We start from the raw sequence: 21,371 nt of genomic DNA on the forward strand, positions 1-21,371 counted from the left end.
ACTACAGCTGTGGGTGTGGCTTAAGTTCAGGTGGATCACCACGTCATCACCACCCACCAGGCAAACCAGGCATACTTAATTAACTGGTGGGGGTGCCCACATGAAAACGACATTTTAACAAATACTGTACACTTTTTTGAAAAACTTCTTCCTCCTTATACAAGTAAGACGCGCAAACGCGGGAAGCGAACGCAGCTCGTGTGTGTGTGGTTGTGTGTGTGTGTGTGTGTGTGTGTGTGTGTGTGTGTTTGTGTGTGCTACAGCTGCGCCCTGTGTGTGTGTGTGTGTGCTACAGCTGCGCCCTCTGGTGGCGGGCGGGTGGTGTCACAGCGGGACAGACACAGACATGAGCAGCAGGGTCTCATAGTAAGTGGCTCACTGCGCCCTCTGGTGGCGGGCGGGTGGTGTCACAGCGGGACAGACACACAGACATGAGCAGCAGGGTCTCATAGTAAGTGGCTCACTGCATTCGCAATAACAATAAGACCTGATGATCCTGTTTTAGGGTGGAGAAAAATCATGGCACTCCATCTTTAACCCATTTTGGGAGGGAACCCTTTTTGGTGTTTTAAACATTATGTTACAATTTACCTATTGAAAAATAGCAGATCTACAAGCTCATAGCGCGCCACAGAGTGGCACGCTACGAGCTTGTAGGCCTGCTATTTTTATTATATTATATTATATTTATTTAGAATATTTCTTTAAAATTTTGAGGTCAGGCCTAAATGGGTTAAAGTACTGTACTTGAATAAAATGTACTTAGTTACTTTCCACCACTGGGGATACAATACATTATGTGTATTGTGCAAACGACTCATTTGCCAATTACACACAATACACATAATGCACCTCGCGTGTGAAAGGAGAAGCACACAGATGCTGCTCTCTTCTCAGTCACACACTGTGACTGAAATCAAACTGCCAGTTGAAGAGACTATTATTTCGCTGTCGTCGCGCACAAAAAAGTCTTTGACTGTCCTGTCCCCCTCTCTCAGCTGATCGGCTCTAAGCCGCGCCGCTCCATTTTCGCTGACTGTTTGGCATGCCGCCCCCATGTCTGTGGCACACACTCTGCTCCTCCAAATTAAAGCCCCGGCCCTGGCACTCCGACACACACTAATTAGAGTGGCGCGAGTCGTGTGCGTGAGTGAGAACACAAAAAATCCCCTGGATTAATTTCACTCCGAGAGAGTTTGACCCGTTAAAGCATCGGTGTCGCCTCACTTTTAACCATTATTGTACACTACGTGTTGTAGTTTTCAGTGGTCACCTCTTCACCTTAGTCTTAGTACTATTTAGTCTTCTGAAATTATTCAGTCTTAGTCTAGTCTTAGTCGACTAAATATCAAAAACCTTAGTCTTTTAGTCTTAACTGTGCACTGTCTGGTGCCTCATGAATGATAGGAGGGCCTTGCACCTGTGCTTGTGTGTGAGGTTTAAACCCCCCCAAAATCAAATAAATTTGATTTAAAATCTAAATATGATATAAAGGTCAAGCTGAGCTCTCATAATTAAACTCTGCAGTATAATATCACACAGTCAAGCTTCATGGTCATAATGCACTGCTGCAAACGTTTAAGAATTCAGCCTCCTGGTGCCAGTGTTGTTTTCGTCGACTAAAACTAAGACGAAAAATGTTCGTCGACTACCTTTTTTCACTGACGTCTAGGGAGGGTGCGTTCAAAGTTTCACGCTGGTCCAGAAGGCCTCCTTGTCGGCCTACACTACAGTGATAAGTTCTTTACGTGTGGAACAGACCTGTCTGAGGAAGGCCTCCTTGTCGGCCTACACTACAGTGATAAGTTCTTTACGTGTGGAACAGACCTGTCTGAGGAAGGCCTCCTTGTCGGCCTACACTACAGTGATAAGTTCTTTACGTGTGGAACAGACCTGTCTGAGGAAGGCCTCCTTGTTGGCCAGCTCGTTCTCCAGCTTGTCGCTGATGTCGTGCAGCGAGGTGGACTCCCGCTGAGCGCTGAGGTAGCGCTTCTCCAACGTGACGATACGCTCCTCCATGTCCTCCTTCTGACACATGGCCTGGACGCACACACACACACACACACACACACACACACACACACACACACACACACACACACACACACAATTACATAATTGTATTATGTTAAGATAATATTATAATATAATATATATATTATAATATATAATATATATTATAATATATAATATATATATATAATATATTATAATATATATATATATATATATATATATATATAATATAATATTTATCTACATGGCCTATGCGTCCATGTATGGTTGGAGAGTGGAACACTGACATCAGCTTTCAGTCTAGGTCCTGTTGCCATGTGTGGGAGGAGACCTACCTGTTGTTATGCCGCGCCTCCAATCAAGCTGGACCAATCATCTGCCTGTCCTTCTACTACTTAAAGAAGTGTTCTCACCGGTGCTCCTCGGCAGTGTCTCACAGTTTGCCAGTAGCTGTGTTGCATGCTGTCCAGAGCAATTGGTTGTCATGTCAATACTTTGGGCCACTAAAAGTGTAGTGTGTCCTCAATAGTTTGCGCTTAATTCAGCGTTGTACTTATGTCATGTCAAGTCACAGAGAGTCTGTAAGAGTCAGTACTTTGATACAGTTAAATGGAATATGGGTGCTTGCTTATTGTAACTGCCACCTTTTGCGTAGGTGAGTCAGAGCAGCCAGTTTGGATTAGCACTACTTCGGTAACCCTTTTATTTTCTGTGTTTGCCAGGTAAGTCAATGTTTTCTCTATTTAAAGGTCAGGACAAGATTGTTTTGATTATTTCTTTGAGTTGCCCCATGTTATTTGTAATGTAAAGACAGTTTGTTTTGTAGGTTTGAAATCCTCAAAAATTCTGCACTTGACCTTGTACCTTAACATTTAAAAAAGAGCCTATAAAAGGCCAATAATAACAGAAGACTTCACTTGCCACCTATATTGCATCCTTTTCCACCCCTAGACAAACTGGACACACACACACACGCATGCACGCGCACACACACACACACACACACACACACGCACGTAAATCTTATGCTGGCCACATGCAATACAATCTAGGCAAGCAGAAGCAAACAGCGATATAACTAAACTTCCACTCTCTAATGTGACTGTATCTCAGGAACACGGAGTACATTTCCTCTGTGACGAGAGAACACACACACACACACACACACACACACACACACACACACACACACACACACACACACACACACACACACACACACACACACACACACACACACACACACACACACACACACACACACACACACACACACACACACACACACAGGAAACATGGTACCCATTTCATTGATAAGCCCCCTTATCAGTGGGAGCGTGTGGTAATAACAACGCACCTCTATCTGATAAGACCACCCCTCACACTTTCGGGGACCACTGAGATCCCTGGTTGGTTCTGCCTGCCTGCCTGCGTGCCGGTTAGCAGTGTCAAGAAATATCAATCTGTGCCTGCTGTCCGTGGGCCACGTGGGGAGTCGTATACTGTCACTGTCGGGCTGCCAGAAACCTTGTATGTCACTGGTTCGGGACCCAATTTTTTTTCCCCATTTTGTTTTTAATTAATAGTTCAAAAGATTAAAAAAAAAAAACATTCCAAAAAAGCTAAAATTTTCATGAATTAATAACAAAATTCAATGATTTTCTTTTCTTCAGTAATTTCAAAATAAATCAAATAAAAATCTAAGGAATTAGTTAATAACATGAATTAGTTTGAGTTTTTTAAGAAGTGTTTTTTTTTCTTTCTTTTTTTTTAACATAAATTAATGCTGTATATTACTCTTTGTCGTATAACGACAGCGACAGTGCCAAGCTCAGCCTTAAGCTGAAACTCAAAATGTGGGGCGATGCACCGGCCGCTTCTGACCTCATAAGATTGCCTATTTTTGAAATATTTCACAGGTGGAAATGATTTATTTTTCCATTGTCTAAACAACACAAGGCTTCCATCGGACAGCCCCTTATATATTATATTCATATGCAGCAGTGGTCCACTCCACTTCATTGACATTCTCTTCGCGGTGACATTTCCAACATACAGAATGGGCCTTCGGTGATTGCATTCTTAATTGCCTATTTGTGGCACAAACCTCATTCCTGTTGAAGTAGCCTCCTGCATTCTATATGATGGTCACACCCACCTCTGATTTTACAGGCTTTGAAACAGCTTGTTAAAAAGCCATCAAGGCAGCGTTTCCACTGAGTCTTTGTCAGTGCAGTGGTTATACGACCTAGTAGAGAACATGTGGCACAGATTGCTATCGATTGCACTGCTAACCGGCGCGCAGGCAGGCAGAGCCAACCAGGGATCTCAGTGGTGCCCGAAAGTGTGAGGGGTGGTCTTATCAGATAGTGGAGGTCATCTCCATCAATGCTTATCAATGCAATGGGTACCATGTTTCCTGTGTGTGTGTGTGTGTGTGTGTGTGTGTGTGTGTGTGTGTGTGTGCAGGGCCGCTTTTAGGGTAGATCGAATGGTGCCGCCGCACTAGGCCTTGCGCATGCGAGGCCTCGCGCTAGGCAGCGTTTTTTTTCCTTTTTTTTTAGAAACACTTTCCATCTCAGAGTCAGAGCTAAAATATAGGCAGCTACGCACGGTGGCTAGAGGCCCCGAGAGTTCTCCCTGCATCGCAGTTCGCAGCCCGTTCCGTCGCAGTTGATTTTTCACCTATTTAAGCTGCGGTCGGTTGGGGGGCCTCCGACGGCCGCGCGTCGCCTCCTCCTTCCAACCGCCGTCACTTCTTCATCCTACCGTTAAGCGACACCCGGCTGTCCGGTCGTGGGCCCCCCTGTTGTCTCCCTCTGCGCTGCGCTGTGCCGTGCTGGCTTGCTCTGCAGAATTAGAGCAGATCTACAAGCTCACAATGCGTTGAAGCGCGACGCGATGTGAGCTTGTAGATCGGCCGCACCACCGCGCAACGCATGCAGTCGAATTATACACACAATGGAAACGAAACAAAAACAACTGAACAAATGTAGGCTAATTGAGTGCACAACGGCTCCGCTAACAAACAAAACGACTCCTCACTCGAGTGAAGTGAAAAGGTATGCTGTCATGTCATGTAGAACTGTGTGTGGACAAAAAAAAAGGTTTTTTATTTCAAATAATTTGTCACGCATGGACCGACGACCTCTCTCTCTCTCAGTCTCTCTCTGTCAGTCCAGATAGTCAGTGTCATGATTTCACAATTTTCAAATTGAATTTTGATCGATCACAAACTGTCTGCAGGCAATCAAGCAAATGTGATACTTAATATTTATAACAATTAACAGCAACACAAGCAAGCAGCTGTTCATTTTACTTATAATAATATAGTATAACCAGTAAGTTGAGCTGCACTGCAGGGCAGACTGGTTGGCTGGTGGTTTTATATCAGTTTTTTATATCAGTTATGATCAGGGCAACAGGTTTGTGTTCCATTGGTATTCGTTGTGGAGTAGAGTAATACATAGACAAGTTAAATTGCTAGATCATCAGACAGTGTCAGCCCCAGAGACCCCTCCTGTGACAGCTTGCTTGACATGACTCATGTCATGTTAATTGTTAACTATAGCTTCCTTACAACAAATAAAATAACATAATGTGGAGGACCACAATCTCTGCATTCACACTGTTAAGCTGCTAAATTAGGCAGTGCCTGTCAATTTCTTACTCATTGGAGATGAGAACCTGGCATATAATATCTGTAGGAAAGTGAAGGCAAAAGTAAGTATTAATTAACAATGTGCGCGCGCTATCGTCCTTGTGGGCTCTGTGCGTGCGTGGCTTGCATGTGTGCACGCCGCTCACCTCCCGGATGTCTCTCTGGTACTTGGTGGTCATGTCCTCGGACTTGCTGAGGTCCTTGCGGGCCGTCTCCAGCTCCAGCTCCACCTCGGAGACGCGCGAGGACAGCGAGGACATGCGCTCCTTCATCTGGGCCAGCTCGTAGTTCTGCTTCTCCAGGAGGTCCTGCAGCTCCACCACCTGGCCGGCCTCGCACGCAGACTCCAGGGAGCCGTTGGAGAGCCGCTGTATGGGGAGGCCGGAGAGAGAGAGACAGACAGAGAGAGAGAGAGAGAGAGAGAGAGAGAGAGAGAGAGAGAGAGAGAGAGAGAGAGAGAGAGAGAGAGAGAGAGACAGACAGACAGACAGACAGACAGACAGAGAGAGACAGAGAGAGACAGAGAGAGAGAGACAGAGAGAGAGAGACACAGAGGAAAGACCACGTTAAGACCATTAATACATTTAGGCCTGACCTCAAAATTAAAAGAAAAATCTTCCAAATCCTCCAGTTTTCTGAAATAAATATTTTCACGATTTTTCAAAAATAGCAGACCTACAAGCTCGTAGCGCGCCACTCGGTGGCGTGCTTTGAGCTTGTAGGTCTGCTATAGTGCTATATTTGTGCTATAGTGTGTGAAATTAAACCAAATGGACCCGTAAGGGTTTATTTGGCTACATTTTACACTCTCAAGACAATAGTTAAGGATCTATAAGGGGTCCATTTGGTTACCAACTGTCTATCATTTAGCTGCTGGTGACCACCAGCAACCCACTCCTAGTTGAAAACCACTGCTTGGGTTTTTTCCCCTCCAGGTTAGATGGGTCATCCAAGCAAGGTTATAATAGTTTTGGTTTTTCATTATAGTTTATTTTTGACGTTTTTTTATTCAGTTAGTTTTTTATTTTTGTGACAACGCTTAATTTTAGTTTAGTTTTTATAGTTTTAGTGTTGGGTTTAGTTTTTTTCTGCCCTTTTCAATCCTACACCCGACAAATAAGTCAGGAGTAGGATTGAAAATGGCGCCCAGGCCGTGGCTTAACGGTCTGGGCACCTGACTGGTAATCCAGTCGCAGTGTGCCGCGGGTTCGACTCCCGAGCCCGACACGGCCTTTACTGCATGTCATCCCCCCATCTCTCTCCCGTTTCCTGTCAGCCTACTGTCTGTCCCTTCAAAAAATCAATAAAAGGCGTAAGCCGCAAAAAAATATCTTAAAAAAAAAAAAAAAAAAAAAAAAAAGGATTGAAAATGGCCAGAGTGAGTGTTGTGGAATAAAATAAATCAAGAAAGGATAGCATTTAGAAAAATAATATTCTGTTAGATTAAGCTTATAAATAAAATGATCATTTTGTCTATCATTTCAGTTCGTTTTAGTTTGTTTTGTAAACATACAACACAGTTTCAGTTAGTTATTGTTTTTATTTAGTTCAGTTAATGTTTTTTTTTCTTTTTTTCGTTAGATGTAATAATAATAATAATACATTTTATTTATAACGCACTTCACATTTGAAACAAATCTCAAAGTGCTACAAAGCAGAAATATTTAAAGATGGAGTGCCACAATTTTTGTATTTTTCCAGTTTTTCATGTGTCTGAAGTGACAGTACTTCATTAGACACCCTGGAGATGTTTTTATGTGCAATTGTGTATTGACTTTGTATTTAGGGTTTCTTCCTGGAGGCTGAACCCTTGACATTCAAACGGGCCAATGAAGTAAACAGTAATATAGTGACAACACACTATCAGCCCCTCCCCTAACCCCTCCCCCTTTATCATACAACTACAGCTGTGGGTGCGGCTTAAGTTCAGGTGGATCACCACCCATCACCACCCACCAGCCAAACCAGGCATACTTAATGAACTGGTGGGCGTGTCCACATAAAAGCATGATTTTAACAATTAATACTGTACACTTTTTGGAAAAAGTTCTTCCCCCTTATATTGTAATAGTACCTAATCATGTTTTAGGGTGAAAAAAAATGGTGGCACTCCATCTTTAAAAGGAAAAATAAGAATAAAAACAATTACAGCATTCTGTGATCACCTAAACAGCTAAAAGGTTAAAAAAAAAAACCCACACAGGGCAGTTTTAGTTAGTTTTAGTTTGTTAACTATAATAACCTTGTGCTGTATGCACAGGGAGACTAGAGACCAGATTCTACAAAACGTCTTGACAGTTTCCTGAAAAACCTATGTTACTATATGAGTGCTGCTCAAACTACAGTATTTCATGTCAAGGACTCCCAAAATTAAAATAGCAAGAGGAGTGCTATTTTAAAAACAAAGATGTGAGTTAAAAAACGTTTGCTGTGAAATAATTTATATTCAATGATTTGCGCCACATTTTCACTAATCTTTCAAAAAATAGCAGATCTACAAGTTCGTAGAGCCCATTAGCGACCGTGATTAGTGAATTATAGGCTACTTAAGGGATTAAGTGATAAAAAAATATAATCATTAATAAAATAAATATAATGTCCCAAGGCCTGGATGAAGAGAGGAAATAATGTTTCCGTGACAAAAGCGGTGGTTTGAGGATGAGATGTATGGGTGAGGAGACCAAAGATGGTGTGTGAAACATTGGGCCAGATTGAAAGGGAAGAACAAGGAGAATAAAACAAGCTCCCGATGTGCTGTCAACGCCGTCCTAGAGAGGCTTTGAGAGTATCACTGCTGTCTTCTTTGGAGTTTATAGGAGTCTAATAAATTCAAATTCAGGAGCTTGACGCTCGGCTCTTCGTCGCATACTTTACATCTGGATGGTGATTAAAATAAATCACTGTCGACTGCATGCGAGATGATATACTTTGATGCCTTTGCGACGTGATTAGAGTTCACTAGCTCCTATAACTGTATACCGAACCCAGAATCTGTGTTTGAGGTATAGATTCATGATGTGTGTCAGAGAAACAGGTGTTTATTTCAGAAGAGAAATAAAGGCTAACAGAAAGAGACGGTTTGTGAAATGGAACAAGGCATCAAATAATAATGTCAATTATTAGCGAAGGCAGGCTTTTTCCACCTACCTATGACAAAGAAATGCGCAAAAAATAAACGTAAGCTAGATGTGGAACGTTGTTGAGACTATAGGTGGGTGCTTGGGATATATACATGAACATTGCAGGAACCTGCAATGCTGTCCAGTGTCATAAATATTCTGAATGCGTATTGTTGTGGGACACAGATAGCGAACAGAGCAACAGGCCTGCGTTAGCCGATATGTCAGCTTGACGAGGTTGTAAGAAGGTGACCCCTTATTCCCTAGGTTAATGTGCACTCTGTAAGCCCCCTCCTCACTCAGCATCCCATTCTCTATATAACATCTCGCCATCTCTCTCTGTCTCTCTCTCTCCACTACTTGTCAACACAAACTGATAACCGGTGAGTGTGTATGTCGGCGCATGTTTGTGTGTCTCAGAATGTGTAAACAGCCCATCTTTAAGGGGCCGCCACCACCATTACCATGCCCATCTTAGACTGCTTAATATTGGAAAGGTTGTCAGTTCGACCCTTTGGCTGGGCCCAGTCTACGTGTGAGCAAGACAATATGATGCTCATCATAACTTGCCGGCCTTTCTATAATTCTAGTCTCTCTCTGTGTTTCCGAGGTGGGCTGTGGACAGTTCAGGAAAAAACTCTTATAGATGCGGGAACAATGGGATTCCGTTACAGCGTGCTAACTTTATAGAAAGAGAAAGACTGTCGTTTATATTGCGTTTGGAATCCCCATCAACAAGGTCATTAGTCGACAGGCTTCTGAATGGTCGGTCCACAACGAGTAGAACGAGTAGCACATTTTATATTGAGCATTAGTGAGGACCAATTATATGAAGATAAGGTAACCGTCCCCCCCCCCCACGTGCACTGCTCTGAGCAGCCTTCTGGTGGGTGAAGCCGTAACAGTAATGTCCCCCTCCCCCGTGGACCAGTAAATATTCCTTTTCCTTTCACTTGCTCTCCATATGTACAGTATAGTTGTATATCATTTCACGTGCTCTCCATATGTACATATATCATTTCCCCGCATGGTGCAGACTGCATGCAAATGGAGGATCGCCACGCTTCCTGGAGTGGAGAGGCTCCTTCACTTGGGTTTTGATTTTCAAGGTACGGTATAGTTCCATTATTTGTGCCTTCTTCTCACAACGTTAAGATACAGCGACGCATCTCACCACAAATTAATAATCAAGACACAGTTTTCTATTCAGCCATGCGGATGCGCGAGTGCTCCCACATGATGGCATTGGCTGAGGTCATTGGAAGTGCATTCTAACCTGACTGCGGCTGTCCTTCAGAATGCCTGCAAAAAAGGAAGTCATGGTAATAGGATAAAATGTCGCAAATTAAACACCCACGGTGGGGGGTGAGTGTACAAACTTTCATTTGAAATGAAAATATATCGACATATTAGGGTGTGCACAAATGTACCAAAACAGATTCAGACTCGAGAGCTCGGGATATAATGTGCACACTGACCTCCTTTTGTACCCCGGCGAAAGCTAATGTTGAATAGCGAGATGGAGATAGACTGGTTCCCAAACTTTGTAGCTCAAGATGCAAGAGCAAAATTAGACGTTTGCCTGGGACCCAAACTAATGAAAACAGCAGTTCCAAGTATACAAGTCCATAACATTAAATTGGTCATTTTATTTATGGATTTTCATGTATTAAATAATTGACAAATATTGGAATTGTTTTGAATTGATGAAGAGTTGAGATCTTTTTTCCTTCTTTTATCTTTTGGAGAGAAAAAATCAGACCCGTTTGAAGTGAGTGGTACTGTACTGTACTGTACTGTACTGTACTGTACTGTACTGTACTGTACTGTACTGTACTGTACTGTACTGTACCGTACCGTACCGTACCGTACAAGCCCTCCTCCCTGGCCTGTGTGTGTCTGTGTGTTAGGCTGTGCAACAGTGACACTTGGTGGTGAACAAACGCTTAGCGCTATGACGCTATTTTCGTGCTTGGACAGACAGACCCAGGGACAGACCCAGGGACACACGTAGCTGTCTAAAGGAGTATAGTTGCACCACTCAAAAAATGTAGGAAACAGAAAATTATATATATAATATATATATATATATATATATTTACTCTCAACCCATATAACCCATTTTGGGCGGGAACCACTTTTTGTGTTTCAAACATTATGCTATAATTTAGCTATTGAAAAATAGCAGATCTACAAGCTCATAGCGCGCCACCGAGTGGCGCGCTACGAGCTTGTAGGTCTGCTATTTTTGACAAATTGAGCACCACTAATACAAAAACATGTCAGAAAACTGTCAGAATTTAGAAGATTCTTTTTTATTTCGACGTCAGTCCTAAATGGGATAATTGGTCCCTGACCCGACCTTGGGGTCCCCGAGTCCTGAGCCACTGTTTGTGGAAGCAGTGAGACAGAGAGGACCACCTTGCCCACCTTGCCATGCAGCTTCTGCTGAGCCTCGCTGGCGTCCAGCAGGTCCTCTCCCTCCCCAGAGGCCACCTTCCTCTGAATGTGGGCATTCTGCTCCCGTAAGGCCACGATCTGTATGGGAGGGAGAGACAGCAACAACACAACACTGTGACACAGTGGTTCTCCGTAAAGTGAACCATTTGGTAAAGTGAACCATTTTCTGAAAAAGCTATGTTTCTATGTCAGTGGTTCTTCGATTTTTCAATAGCTAATAATAATAATAATAATAATAATAATAAACTTTATTTATATAGCACCTTTCATACATAAATGTAGCTCAAAGTGCTTTACAGAGCAGAAAAGATAATAAAAACAAAAGCAAAACAAAACAGCATTAAAACAGGCATGCAGTTAAAACAATAGGACAATAACGCAGTGTCAAATCAGGAGAAGGCAGTGGTACAAAGATAAGAACAGATAAAATAAGGCAGTGAGGACGTGAATAACAAAAAATAAAAGATCACTTAAAAGCAATGTTGTAGAGGTGGGTCTTGAACTGAGCTTTAAAAATGTCTACAGAGGCTGCCTGACGAAGGTACAGTGGGAGCTTGTTCCATCGCGACGGCCCGTAGAAGCAAAAAGCTGCTTCCCCGTATTCTTTTGTTGCCATTTTTTTAGGCAAAGCGAGCAGGCCAGCAGTGGAAGACCTTAGGGGCCGGTTTGGGACATATTTAGGCAGGCAGTCATGTAGGTAGGAAGGTGCGAGACCATTGAGAGCTTTATAGACAAGTAAAATATTTTTAAAATCAATCCTAAAAACAACAGGAAGCCAGTGCAGTGATGCCAAAACTGGAGTAATATGTTCTCTCATCTTAGTTCTAGTTACAACTCTAGCTGCTGCATTTTGGACAAGTTGTAATCTGTCAGTTGTTTTCTTAGGCAGCCCTGAAAAGAGCGCATTGCAGTAGTCAAGCCGAGAAAAAACAAAGGCGTGGATTAGCGTTTTTGCATCGTCCAAGGACAAATAGGCTCTGATTCGTGCAATATTTCTAAGGTGAAAAAAGGCAATCTTGGTAACATGATTAATGTGTGAATTAAAATTCAATTCAGAATCAATAATAACCCCCAGGTTCTTTACTGTACTGTTACTTTCTACAGTCAGGTTGCCAAGCCTGCTTATTATTTATTATTTCTGCTCGCTAGAACCGATTATGAGAACTTCTGTCTTATCCTCATTTAGCTTGAGAAAGTTCTCACACATTCTAACATAATGCTAACACCAAAAGGGGTTAGCATTATGTCTACACAATTTGAGAATGTAGAATCGTTGTTAGTTTGCCTGTTATCTCTCCTAATGGTACCGACATCAATACGTCATGGAAGTGTGGACAAAATCTTACAACAAGATATTTAAGTTTTCTGTCTCTGGCTCTGGACAGGGCCCCTGCACATGCTCCATATATGGAGCTCTGGCCTGTTCTGACATCGTTCTGACATCTGTATAGACTCCATATTTGGGCATGCCTGACAAAGAACTCCATCTATGGGCATAAAAGGGGACACATAATAACTGGGTGCGTGGGTGGGGCATTCATTTCCAACTTGCATCATTCCAAGTAGGCCAGTGCCCAAACGTCCTACTGCCTCTGCCCAGGCTCTGGACATTTAAACAAAATGCCTAATAGTAATAACTAAATGTGAGAACTCATCTCACATTTCTGTCTTGATTAGTGTGAGACCAATATAGGGCCCAGTTTAATGTTTCTTAATGTTGTGTCCAGGGACCATTAATGTTTGTAAGGTTTGTAAATCAGACAATTGAACCAAATGGACCATTTGGTTCCATGTGTACAATCTCAGAGTTAAATTAACAACAAGGATTTGACAGTATAGTGTGGAGTCCCAGAGAAAAAATTGAAATGGTATGAAATGTCACCAATCACCAAATTGGTGATCGCATACCAAACTGAGGATCCCCAAAGGGGGTACAGCGCACGCATGCACGTGCACACACACACACACACACGCGCGCACATGCACACGCGCACATGCGCACGCACACACACACACACACACACACACACACACACACACACACACACACACACACACACACACACACACACACACACACACACACACACACACACACACACACACACACACACACACACAATGTACACTCCTATTACAGAATCATACTGTGTATCATAATCAAATTATGCAGCATTGATGTTGCCGTTTCAAAGATACCGAGGGTAGAGAACGTCCTCAGGAGCTCGACATACAGTGCCGTTCTTTTAAACAATTAATGTCAGCACAAAATCCCACAGGCGGTGTATTTATCACTGAAGCGTTGCACTGCTCTCCTCACATTAACGTCAGGGACTTACAACTGTGGAAGGAAGCTCTAAATGTTTCAACAGGACATTAGTGTCGCTTGTATAGTATTGTTTGGTGAAGAACTCTTCTCCAGCGGAGCTTCCCCTCTTATGCAATACCCAATAAACCACAGTAGATTACCTCCCATCGACAGCCGGCGTTTGGAATGTCTGCACCACGGCCTTAAATCAGCGATAAGACGCACAACAGCATATGTGTGCCGAGACAATAACTATAATTATCGTGTTCGGCGGACCTCGTTTCTTGCTCCATCACCTGCAGCATCTGTCGTTCCGTCAAAAAAAAACATGTTGCCAGGGGTGACCGGCGGCAACAATAATTAGGGTCTTCCTTGACAGCGGTGTGTGATTATTTCTTTTTGATTGTTGGGGAACAGGCTGGAAGAGACAGCTGTAATCGCCCAAAATTGCTGGCCAACCTGGGCAGCGCACGTAACTCATGGGTACATCCTATTATAGACTTCATAAACAATTTTACACCATCCCATTAAAAACAATGACAGCTACCACGGCGCAGAGAATTGATGGGTTCCTCATTTCATCACCTGCCGCTTTCCAAACTAGGCTAAATTCAGCCTGAAAATTGGGAGTGGTGTCTAGGTCATTTGCAGCCGACTACCATTAAAAATATCACGGCCGTGTCATTATTTTGTCAAACTTTGCTTGAAGTATTGTGCTGAGATCACAACAGATGTGCAGTATACTACTGAGATATCATTGCTCTCGGGCAAAAACCTTTTGTATCTCCAAATTTCATCTTTATATATTTTTGATACTTTGTTGTGTTTATGTTGCTCAAAAGTAAGGAAAGCATCTGATCTACAAGCTCACGTGTCACATCGCAATTCCATCCATTGTGAGCTTGTAGTTGGCTATCGTTCAGGGCTGAACTGGGACAAGAATTCGGCCCGGTCTTATCTTGCGAATTTGGCCCAGACCAGCCCACCACAACCAGCGCACAGATAGCAGAAACTATAGCGCCCGCTCCATCGAGGCACACACAAATAAGCCTACACAACCCTTTGTTGCTCTCACAAGAATGATGCTGGCAAAATGATTCAAGATAGAAGAGGGTTTATTTGTCACTCACTGATACAGGTACAGTGAAATTATCATGATGGCATGGCACTGGCAGAATGCCATTTCCCCCATTGTAGGCGGGTACCCCTTTATGTAACACTACCCTTATGAACAGTAAGTACAGTATTTACAGTATCCAGAAATTACAAAAATGTGATGCTGCTATAGAAAACGTAGGTCAGGATTTAGAAGGCGTTTTTATAATCGGCCGGGCCCATAGGGCAGGAGCCTATCTCCTGTTTCTGTAGTGTGTAGTGTGAGGCAGCTTGATGTACAAGTACACCCCCTGGACATGACGCTAGTATGTGGTATGACCCGGCCTGGGGATTGAACCCCAACCTCCCAGTCTCAGGGCGGACACTCTAACCACAAGGCCACTGAGCTGGTCAGTCCAAAATGGGTTAAAACATAATTCCTCACCTTCGGCCCAGTCAGGCCTGACGGGGATAATCAAGACTCCATTGCAAGATACTGAACATTTGTTATCAGAACGTAACCACACAACTCAACACTACCCCAGGGTGCTGTTGTGTGTAGAGTAGACAGTTATTGGAATGCCATCAGAGTCCAGAACCAATATGTTGCGGTGCTCAAAATTCCATTAGTGCCTATATATATGCGTACACTACCCCAAGGAGACATTAGGTGCGAATGAAACCATGAAGGAAGAGCATCAAGTTACAGCTCGCACTGCAATGACATGTTCAATGACGTTTTAGTCAATAGAAATTACGGCTGTCTGGTGACTTCTGTCTTGCTCTAAATGCTGTATAGCTCAGACCTCGCCTGGAATCCATAACCATGCCACCACCTGTCAGCGACCACGGGAGACGGTCACTGAGTTGTTTTGACACATTTTGGACTGAGGCCGATTCTAAAGAAAAGCCCTCTAAATCCTGACCTAAGCTTTCTGAAAAACTTCAAATATCTATATAGCAGTACATACTGTACAGAACCCCAAGAGGGGTTCCCGTCCAGAAGGGTTAGAACACCAAAAGGGGTTCCCACCCAGAATGGGTTAAAGGTATATTCAGTGATTTCACTTTATTCAAATATCTTTGTTTTGTTGTGATAATCCTCCCTACTATAGAGTGTGCTGATCATATAAGGACTTCCTCCCTGTTCCCAGTTAACCCCTGGGGGTCAGAAAACCTTACAGTAGGTTTCGCTTTTGGCTAGGTGGCTCAGCCTTCATCCAATCAGGATAGAGAGGGACCTTCCGCCAATCACGATCGAGTGGGGGCGGGCCTTGGTGTGTGTGCTGTTGGCCTGTCACGTGTCCCCCCACTGTAGAACGTGCATGTGCACATCTTGTTACCGGGGCGGACCGGGGGGGTTTTCCAAATCACTGAATGCTCCTTTAAGTTGGGGCCGGAGGCCTATATGTGAAGATATTACCTCTGATTAATTATGATAGGTGGCGACTTCCACTTTTCATGAAGATTGGACCTTCACTCTGAAGATACTAATGGGTTCACTTGCCATGAATGCACAATCAAACAAACTCTACCCACTGCTTTTTAATGAGGGAACACAATTACAGCATGCCTCCTTCCTTATGTTGCTGTAGTATTGAACAGAGGCTGCCTGTAATTTCCCCGGCTCAGAGATCAAACGCCCTGACATAAAGGCTGCAGGCAGCAGATGATTGAGGACAGTGTTAGGGATGTGTCTCGGGGCTCTCAAATTAGATACGTTTTCCAGAAACGAAATGAACATGACTCCCTTTCCCTTTTGATGTTGTTGACCCCCACCCCACAACTTCCTTATCAAAGGCTACTGTCTGAGACACACGGACAGCGAGCAGGAGAGGATAGCAGCAAAGCTAAAGAGCAAAAGGTGTTTGCAGCCCATATTTAAATAAATGGCTTTTACTTATAATTCCACCGTGAGTACCTGGAGACATGGAATGTTATGCCTTTGTGTTTGTGGCATATGTTTTATTCCTCTCTCTCTCTCTCTGAGGTGTATTTTGTAATTGACTGAACAGCGACATTATTTCTTCATCTCTCTGACATGTTTGACATGTCTAGTGCAAGGCCGGAAAGTGCATGGTGTGAAGGACAGGGAGGAGAGACAGGACGGACATGCATTGCAGACAGAGGGATCGGGGGTGCTGGCTGGTTCCTCATGTGTACTGTATAAAAAGATTGATCTCGTCAAGGTGAGAAGCCGGGTGCACGACATTCTCTGGTGCAATGCGCCTTGAATTAAGATCAATCACGAGCCAACACACGTGCGTGTACTGTAACAAAGTACTTTACACTCAATTCCCACACGCACACTTCCGACACTCAAAAAAAAACAACAGTGTAATAAGAGAGGCATGTCTTCATTTCACTACATACGGAGTCTGCAACACCCTGGGATTCCTTTAACGAGGCCGTGAGTTGTAACAATGCGATTGGAGCTGACAAGATAACAGTATGTTCTTCCAGATCTTCCGTGTTTCCTGACAAGGTCTTTTATCTTATTCAGTCTGTACACTGGTCCCATGGTGGCCCCAAAATGCCTTCACAGAACAGCTGGATTCAATAACAAACTTCAATCTCCCCTTGGACACATTCCACTTGGATCCATTTAGACCTCCGTTAAGGCACGGCCCATGACAACACATTCTAACGAGAGCAGGATAGCAATCAGTGGGCAGCCACTTAACCACCTGTGACTGTGTGAGGTCAAAGGATATTTAATTGACATTTATGTCATCAGGCACGGTGGCGGTCTCTACAAAACCCAGAGGGAACAGAAGGGGTGGGGGGGGCGGGTGGCTGCTCCGACCACCAGACCTCTATCCCAAATCAATTAGCGGCCTGCTGGCTTGTCAGGCAGCCAGTCGAGGCCCCTGGCTGGCTGGCTGTCTCTCCGGAGCCTCTGGAGTGTGGATGTTTTTCTATTCAAGCGAGCCTGCTTTAACCAGCTCCTCCCCCTGCATCAAGGTCCCATCAATCAGTCATCTGTCTGGTGCACTGGCCAGGCACCAAGACCACCGCATATCGAGGGAAAGGCCCGGTGAGCGTAAAGAGCTGCGTTTAACCTTGTGTTCTGACACAATTCCTCACAGGGCGGCATTTATTAAAGCCTCTGTCACGGACTACATACACGTCAGTGTATGGAAAAACTGACTAAGAAAAGAATGACAACCAGGCTCTCTCTCCTCTCCATCCCTGAGTTCAGGGGTGGGCAACTTTGATGATGGAGAGGAGGGCCACTATGGTTCCACATTCACTCCAGAGAGCCACATTGCATAATACTGTCATATGAAAAATAGCATCATTATATCATCACCATACATCATCATCGGGTGTGATGATAGCCCCTCCAACACCTGGCTTTGTGCGTGCCCCCAAAGGCGCCCCTTACTTCACAGGAGTGTGATTCTTCTCCCCAGGACTGGGTGGCAGGTACTGTAAGCAGGTGTGGCAGCCTGGCAAGCAGTGAAGTGCCAGGTGTGCCAGCCTGGCAGCCCGAGGGGGTTCTCTCACAGCTAAAACAGGACCATCTGCACTGACGTAACCGCTGGCATGAGACCAGAGGTTGAGGTACGGGATGGGGGCTGTAGCGCCCCGCCCCCGCCCCCTACCAGTCCGCCCACCCATCTGCCGAGACCTGCCCTTATATTCGGTACCTCATCTGTCAGCGCCACCGGTCACTGCGGTCAGCCACTCACTCACATGTATACAGTCATGTTCTATTATTCCTTCTGAAGGCGTGCTTTTCTTCCTCCAGCTCTCAATGAACCGGTCAATTTCCAATCTTTATCCATTGTCCATACCAAAGCATTCATCATATCCATCCATTCAGCCAACCACCCACCTGTATACAAACAGGGTTGAGCCAAACAAAGAAAATGGGTGTAATAAGCCAGGTATTTAACGGAACTGACCCCTAAATTGACTGTTTTGTTTTACATTATCTAAATGTGATAATAATTGTACAATGCATGGGACATATATTCATCGTATTAAAACACATTTAGAATAGTGAGTCACTCATGAATATTTTTCTTTACTGCAATAACATCACAGCGCACCACATCAAGGACCGGTCCCTGGAACCGGCCCCTGGGAAACCCCATCTAGAAAAACACTGGAATAAGCTGTGCTAACGTAGCAACTCCTACCTCCTGATTGGCTGCTGTAAGCTCCTCCTCCAAGGCCGACACCCTCTCCAGCGACACTCGTAGTCTCTCTCTGACCTGAAACCAAAGCAACCGATAATTCATCACATGTTCTCCGCAATGGACCCGTGGTCTCTGCAATCCAAACATGCATTGTTGCATGTTTGGATATGCATTCAGTATAATGATTATGCATTCATTCTATGCCATTCTATGCCTAAGGACCCCCATGTATTTGGCCGCGGACCCCCCTTCAGAAAATAATTTGTGCCAGGGACCCCCCAAACACAAGATTTGTGTTTAAAATAAAAAAATGCTGTTGAAGATAGTCAATCTACAAGCTCACAACGTAGTGTATAGATCAGCTATTTTCAAATGTAATGTACTGTATAGCTTGTTTCCCCTGTCCATTAGCCTTCCACACTGAGGTTAACGTGATAAAACAGAATCCTTACTGCCAGAGCCAAGGGAACCCTTTTCTGCCCTCGGCCTTACATTAACACTCCTGTCATGTGCTTTGAATCCAAGGCTAAGCTTCCGTTCAGGCCTATGTGAGGCTTGTACGGCTTCTAAAGCACTGGTGGGCTGAGAGGATATTCCTGTGCGTTCCTCTGCTGCATCGGTCGAAGAGCGGAGAGGAAGAGGGGAATTCATGGCTTAACACATTCCCTCCCGTTACACTAGGTAGGGATCGTGAGGCCAGTACCGGTCAAAAGCGCGAAATATCAAAGTAGAAGAAGAGATCCTGGGCAACCTAGGACAAAAAAAGAGGATAGAGCACGGAGGTGTGGCCCGGTCTCCTGCGGGAGGTTTGCACATGCTCAGTGTAAACAGGAACTGCGATGATGGTGTTCCAGCAGAGGTACTAGAGGTGCATGAGAGTTGCTGACCCTGAACTGAAATAATAAAAAGGATATAAAAAAAGAGAATAGTACAAAGTTGATTTTGTTTTTATTTTAAAAAGTATATCAATTTCATAACTGTGGAAAACATGTTGTGTATAACAGACTGAAAGATAAAGGACAAGTACAATTACTAAATGTTAATGTTTTTGTATATTTTCCTTTCCATGTTCTTTAGTACATGTGTCAAACTTTTATTTTTGTGAAATGACAAAGGAACATGGATACTGTTCATTCAAGTGCTGTGGATGATATAAAACATTTGAAAAGGGAAGGGTGACTGCTGTTTAATTCTCAACTGTTCTGGATCTCATTATTTACATCACAAGTTATGAGCTTTCTATCTAGCACCTCTGCTGGAACACTCCATCATCGCAGTTCCTGTTTACACTGAGCATGTGCAAACCTCCCGCAGCAGACCGGGCCACACCTCCGTGCTCTATCCTCTTTATTTGTCCTAGTGGGCAACCAGGAAGTGCAGCCCCCCCCAGCACACTACAGTGTGGCTCACTCTAGCCTGTGGACGACCCGCGACGGAGTTATTTGCGCGATGTTGGAAGTTCCCAAACCTCGGATTTTGTCTCATTTTGAGCCGAAAAACGACTAATAAGTGCGTGCACATGCATGTCGGATTCGCATTTTACTACGATGTGAGTAAAAAAATAATAATAAAATGCTATTTTTATTTGTTAATTCTGAATGAATGCCAATTAATCAAATCTCGTAATCTCGAGATTATCTCGTTTCAGCATAGATTGTGTTAAATGCTTTCTCCTCCACGTTCACATAGTTTGTCATGATGGAGCAATTGCTTGCTCCTTCTTTGTCCCAATAGGACCTTAGATCTCAGAAGAGGCTGATTCTGGATTACAGGCTAGGCGAGAGCCTCAATGTCCTTGGGATCGACAGCCGACCGGTAGGGTTGTCGCAATTATTACATCATTGTCCAATCGCTATTATTAGAGATAATCGCATTATTCTGTCATGATCGTGTCCATGTTGAAAAATGCTCATACATAAAAAAGGAGAAATAGCTGATCTACAAGTTTACAATGCTTGGCAGGGAGCCAGGGACCCAGAGACACACAGGTGGTTGCACCACTCAAAAATGCCCCAAAAACACAATTCAATCGTTCATCGCATTTATTTCTGTTACAATATCAATCATCAAGCAAAATGTGTAATCATGACAGCCGTATGGCCAACTGGTCCATCCTTATTACATTTCAACAGCCTGCAGTTTGTAATCGATGGCTTTCTTGTTGAAACGGCTGAATGGATCATTATGGTGTCGCTGGTGCTGATAACACACCCAGTACAGTAGGGGTCAGCAGTCATAAATCAATGGGCTCCGAGGAGCCGTTTAGGAGGAGAGGGTGACGCCCAAAATGAAATCAATCATCAATCATGACTGTACAAACACGCAGGGGGACACTCGTAGTGTTACCGCTGGCGCAGCTTTAACAGCATGTACATTTATTTAAAATAGACTTTGGTTATAGTCTAGTAGCCATCCCATAGAGCCCCATTGTGAACCCGGACAGGTTTTATGTTAGAAATGTTTAGTATGGATCCCCAGCATGTATGGATTCAGCATCATGAAAACCCCCTAGTTTGACACATCACATGCTAGATAAAGCATGATGAAAATTTTAATAATTTGCC

General features: G+C 43.9%; 1 protein-coding gene across 1 annotated transcript in view; it reads right to left on the bottom strand.

Annotated features, from left to right (window-relative positions):
• Positions 1 to 21,371, bottom strand: part of ppfia2 (PTPRF interacting protein alpha 2) — an 87,156-nt gene that overhangs the window by 58,691 nt on the left and 7,094 nt on the right. Inside the window, exons 3-6 of the mRNA XM_083758288.1 lie at positions 18,808 to 18,882; positions 11,227 to 11,334; positions 5,824 to 6,045; positions 1,894 to 2,040 (exon numbers count right to left, since the gene is read on the bottom strand). Of these exons, the coding sequence (XP_083614414.1) occupies positions 1,894 to 2,040; positions 5,824 to 6,045; positions 11,227 to 11,334; positions 18,808 to 18,882 (552 nt within the window). The remainder of the gene's footprint in view (positions 1 to 1,893; positions 2,041 to 5,823; positions 6,046 to 11,226; positions 11,335 to 18,807; positions 18,883 to 21,371) is intronic.

The sequence above is a fragment of the Protomyctophum parallelum genome (genome assembly GCF_964188405.1).
Source record: "Protomyctophum parallelum genome assembly, chromosome: 22".
Taxonomy (NCBI): Eukaryota; Metazoa; Chordata; class Actinopteri; order Myctophiformes; family Myctophidae; genus Protomyctophum; species Protomyctophum parallelum.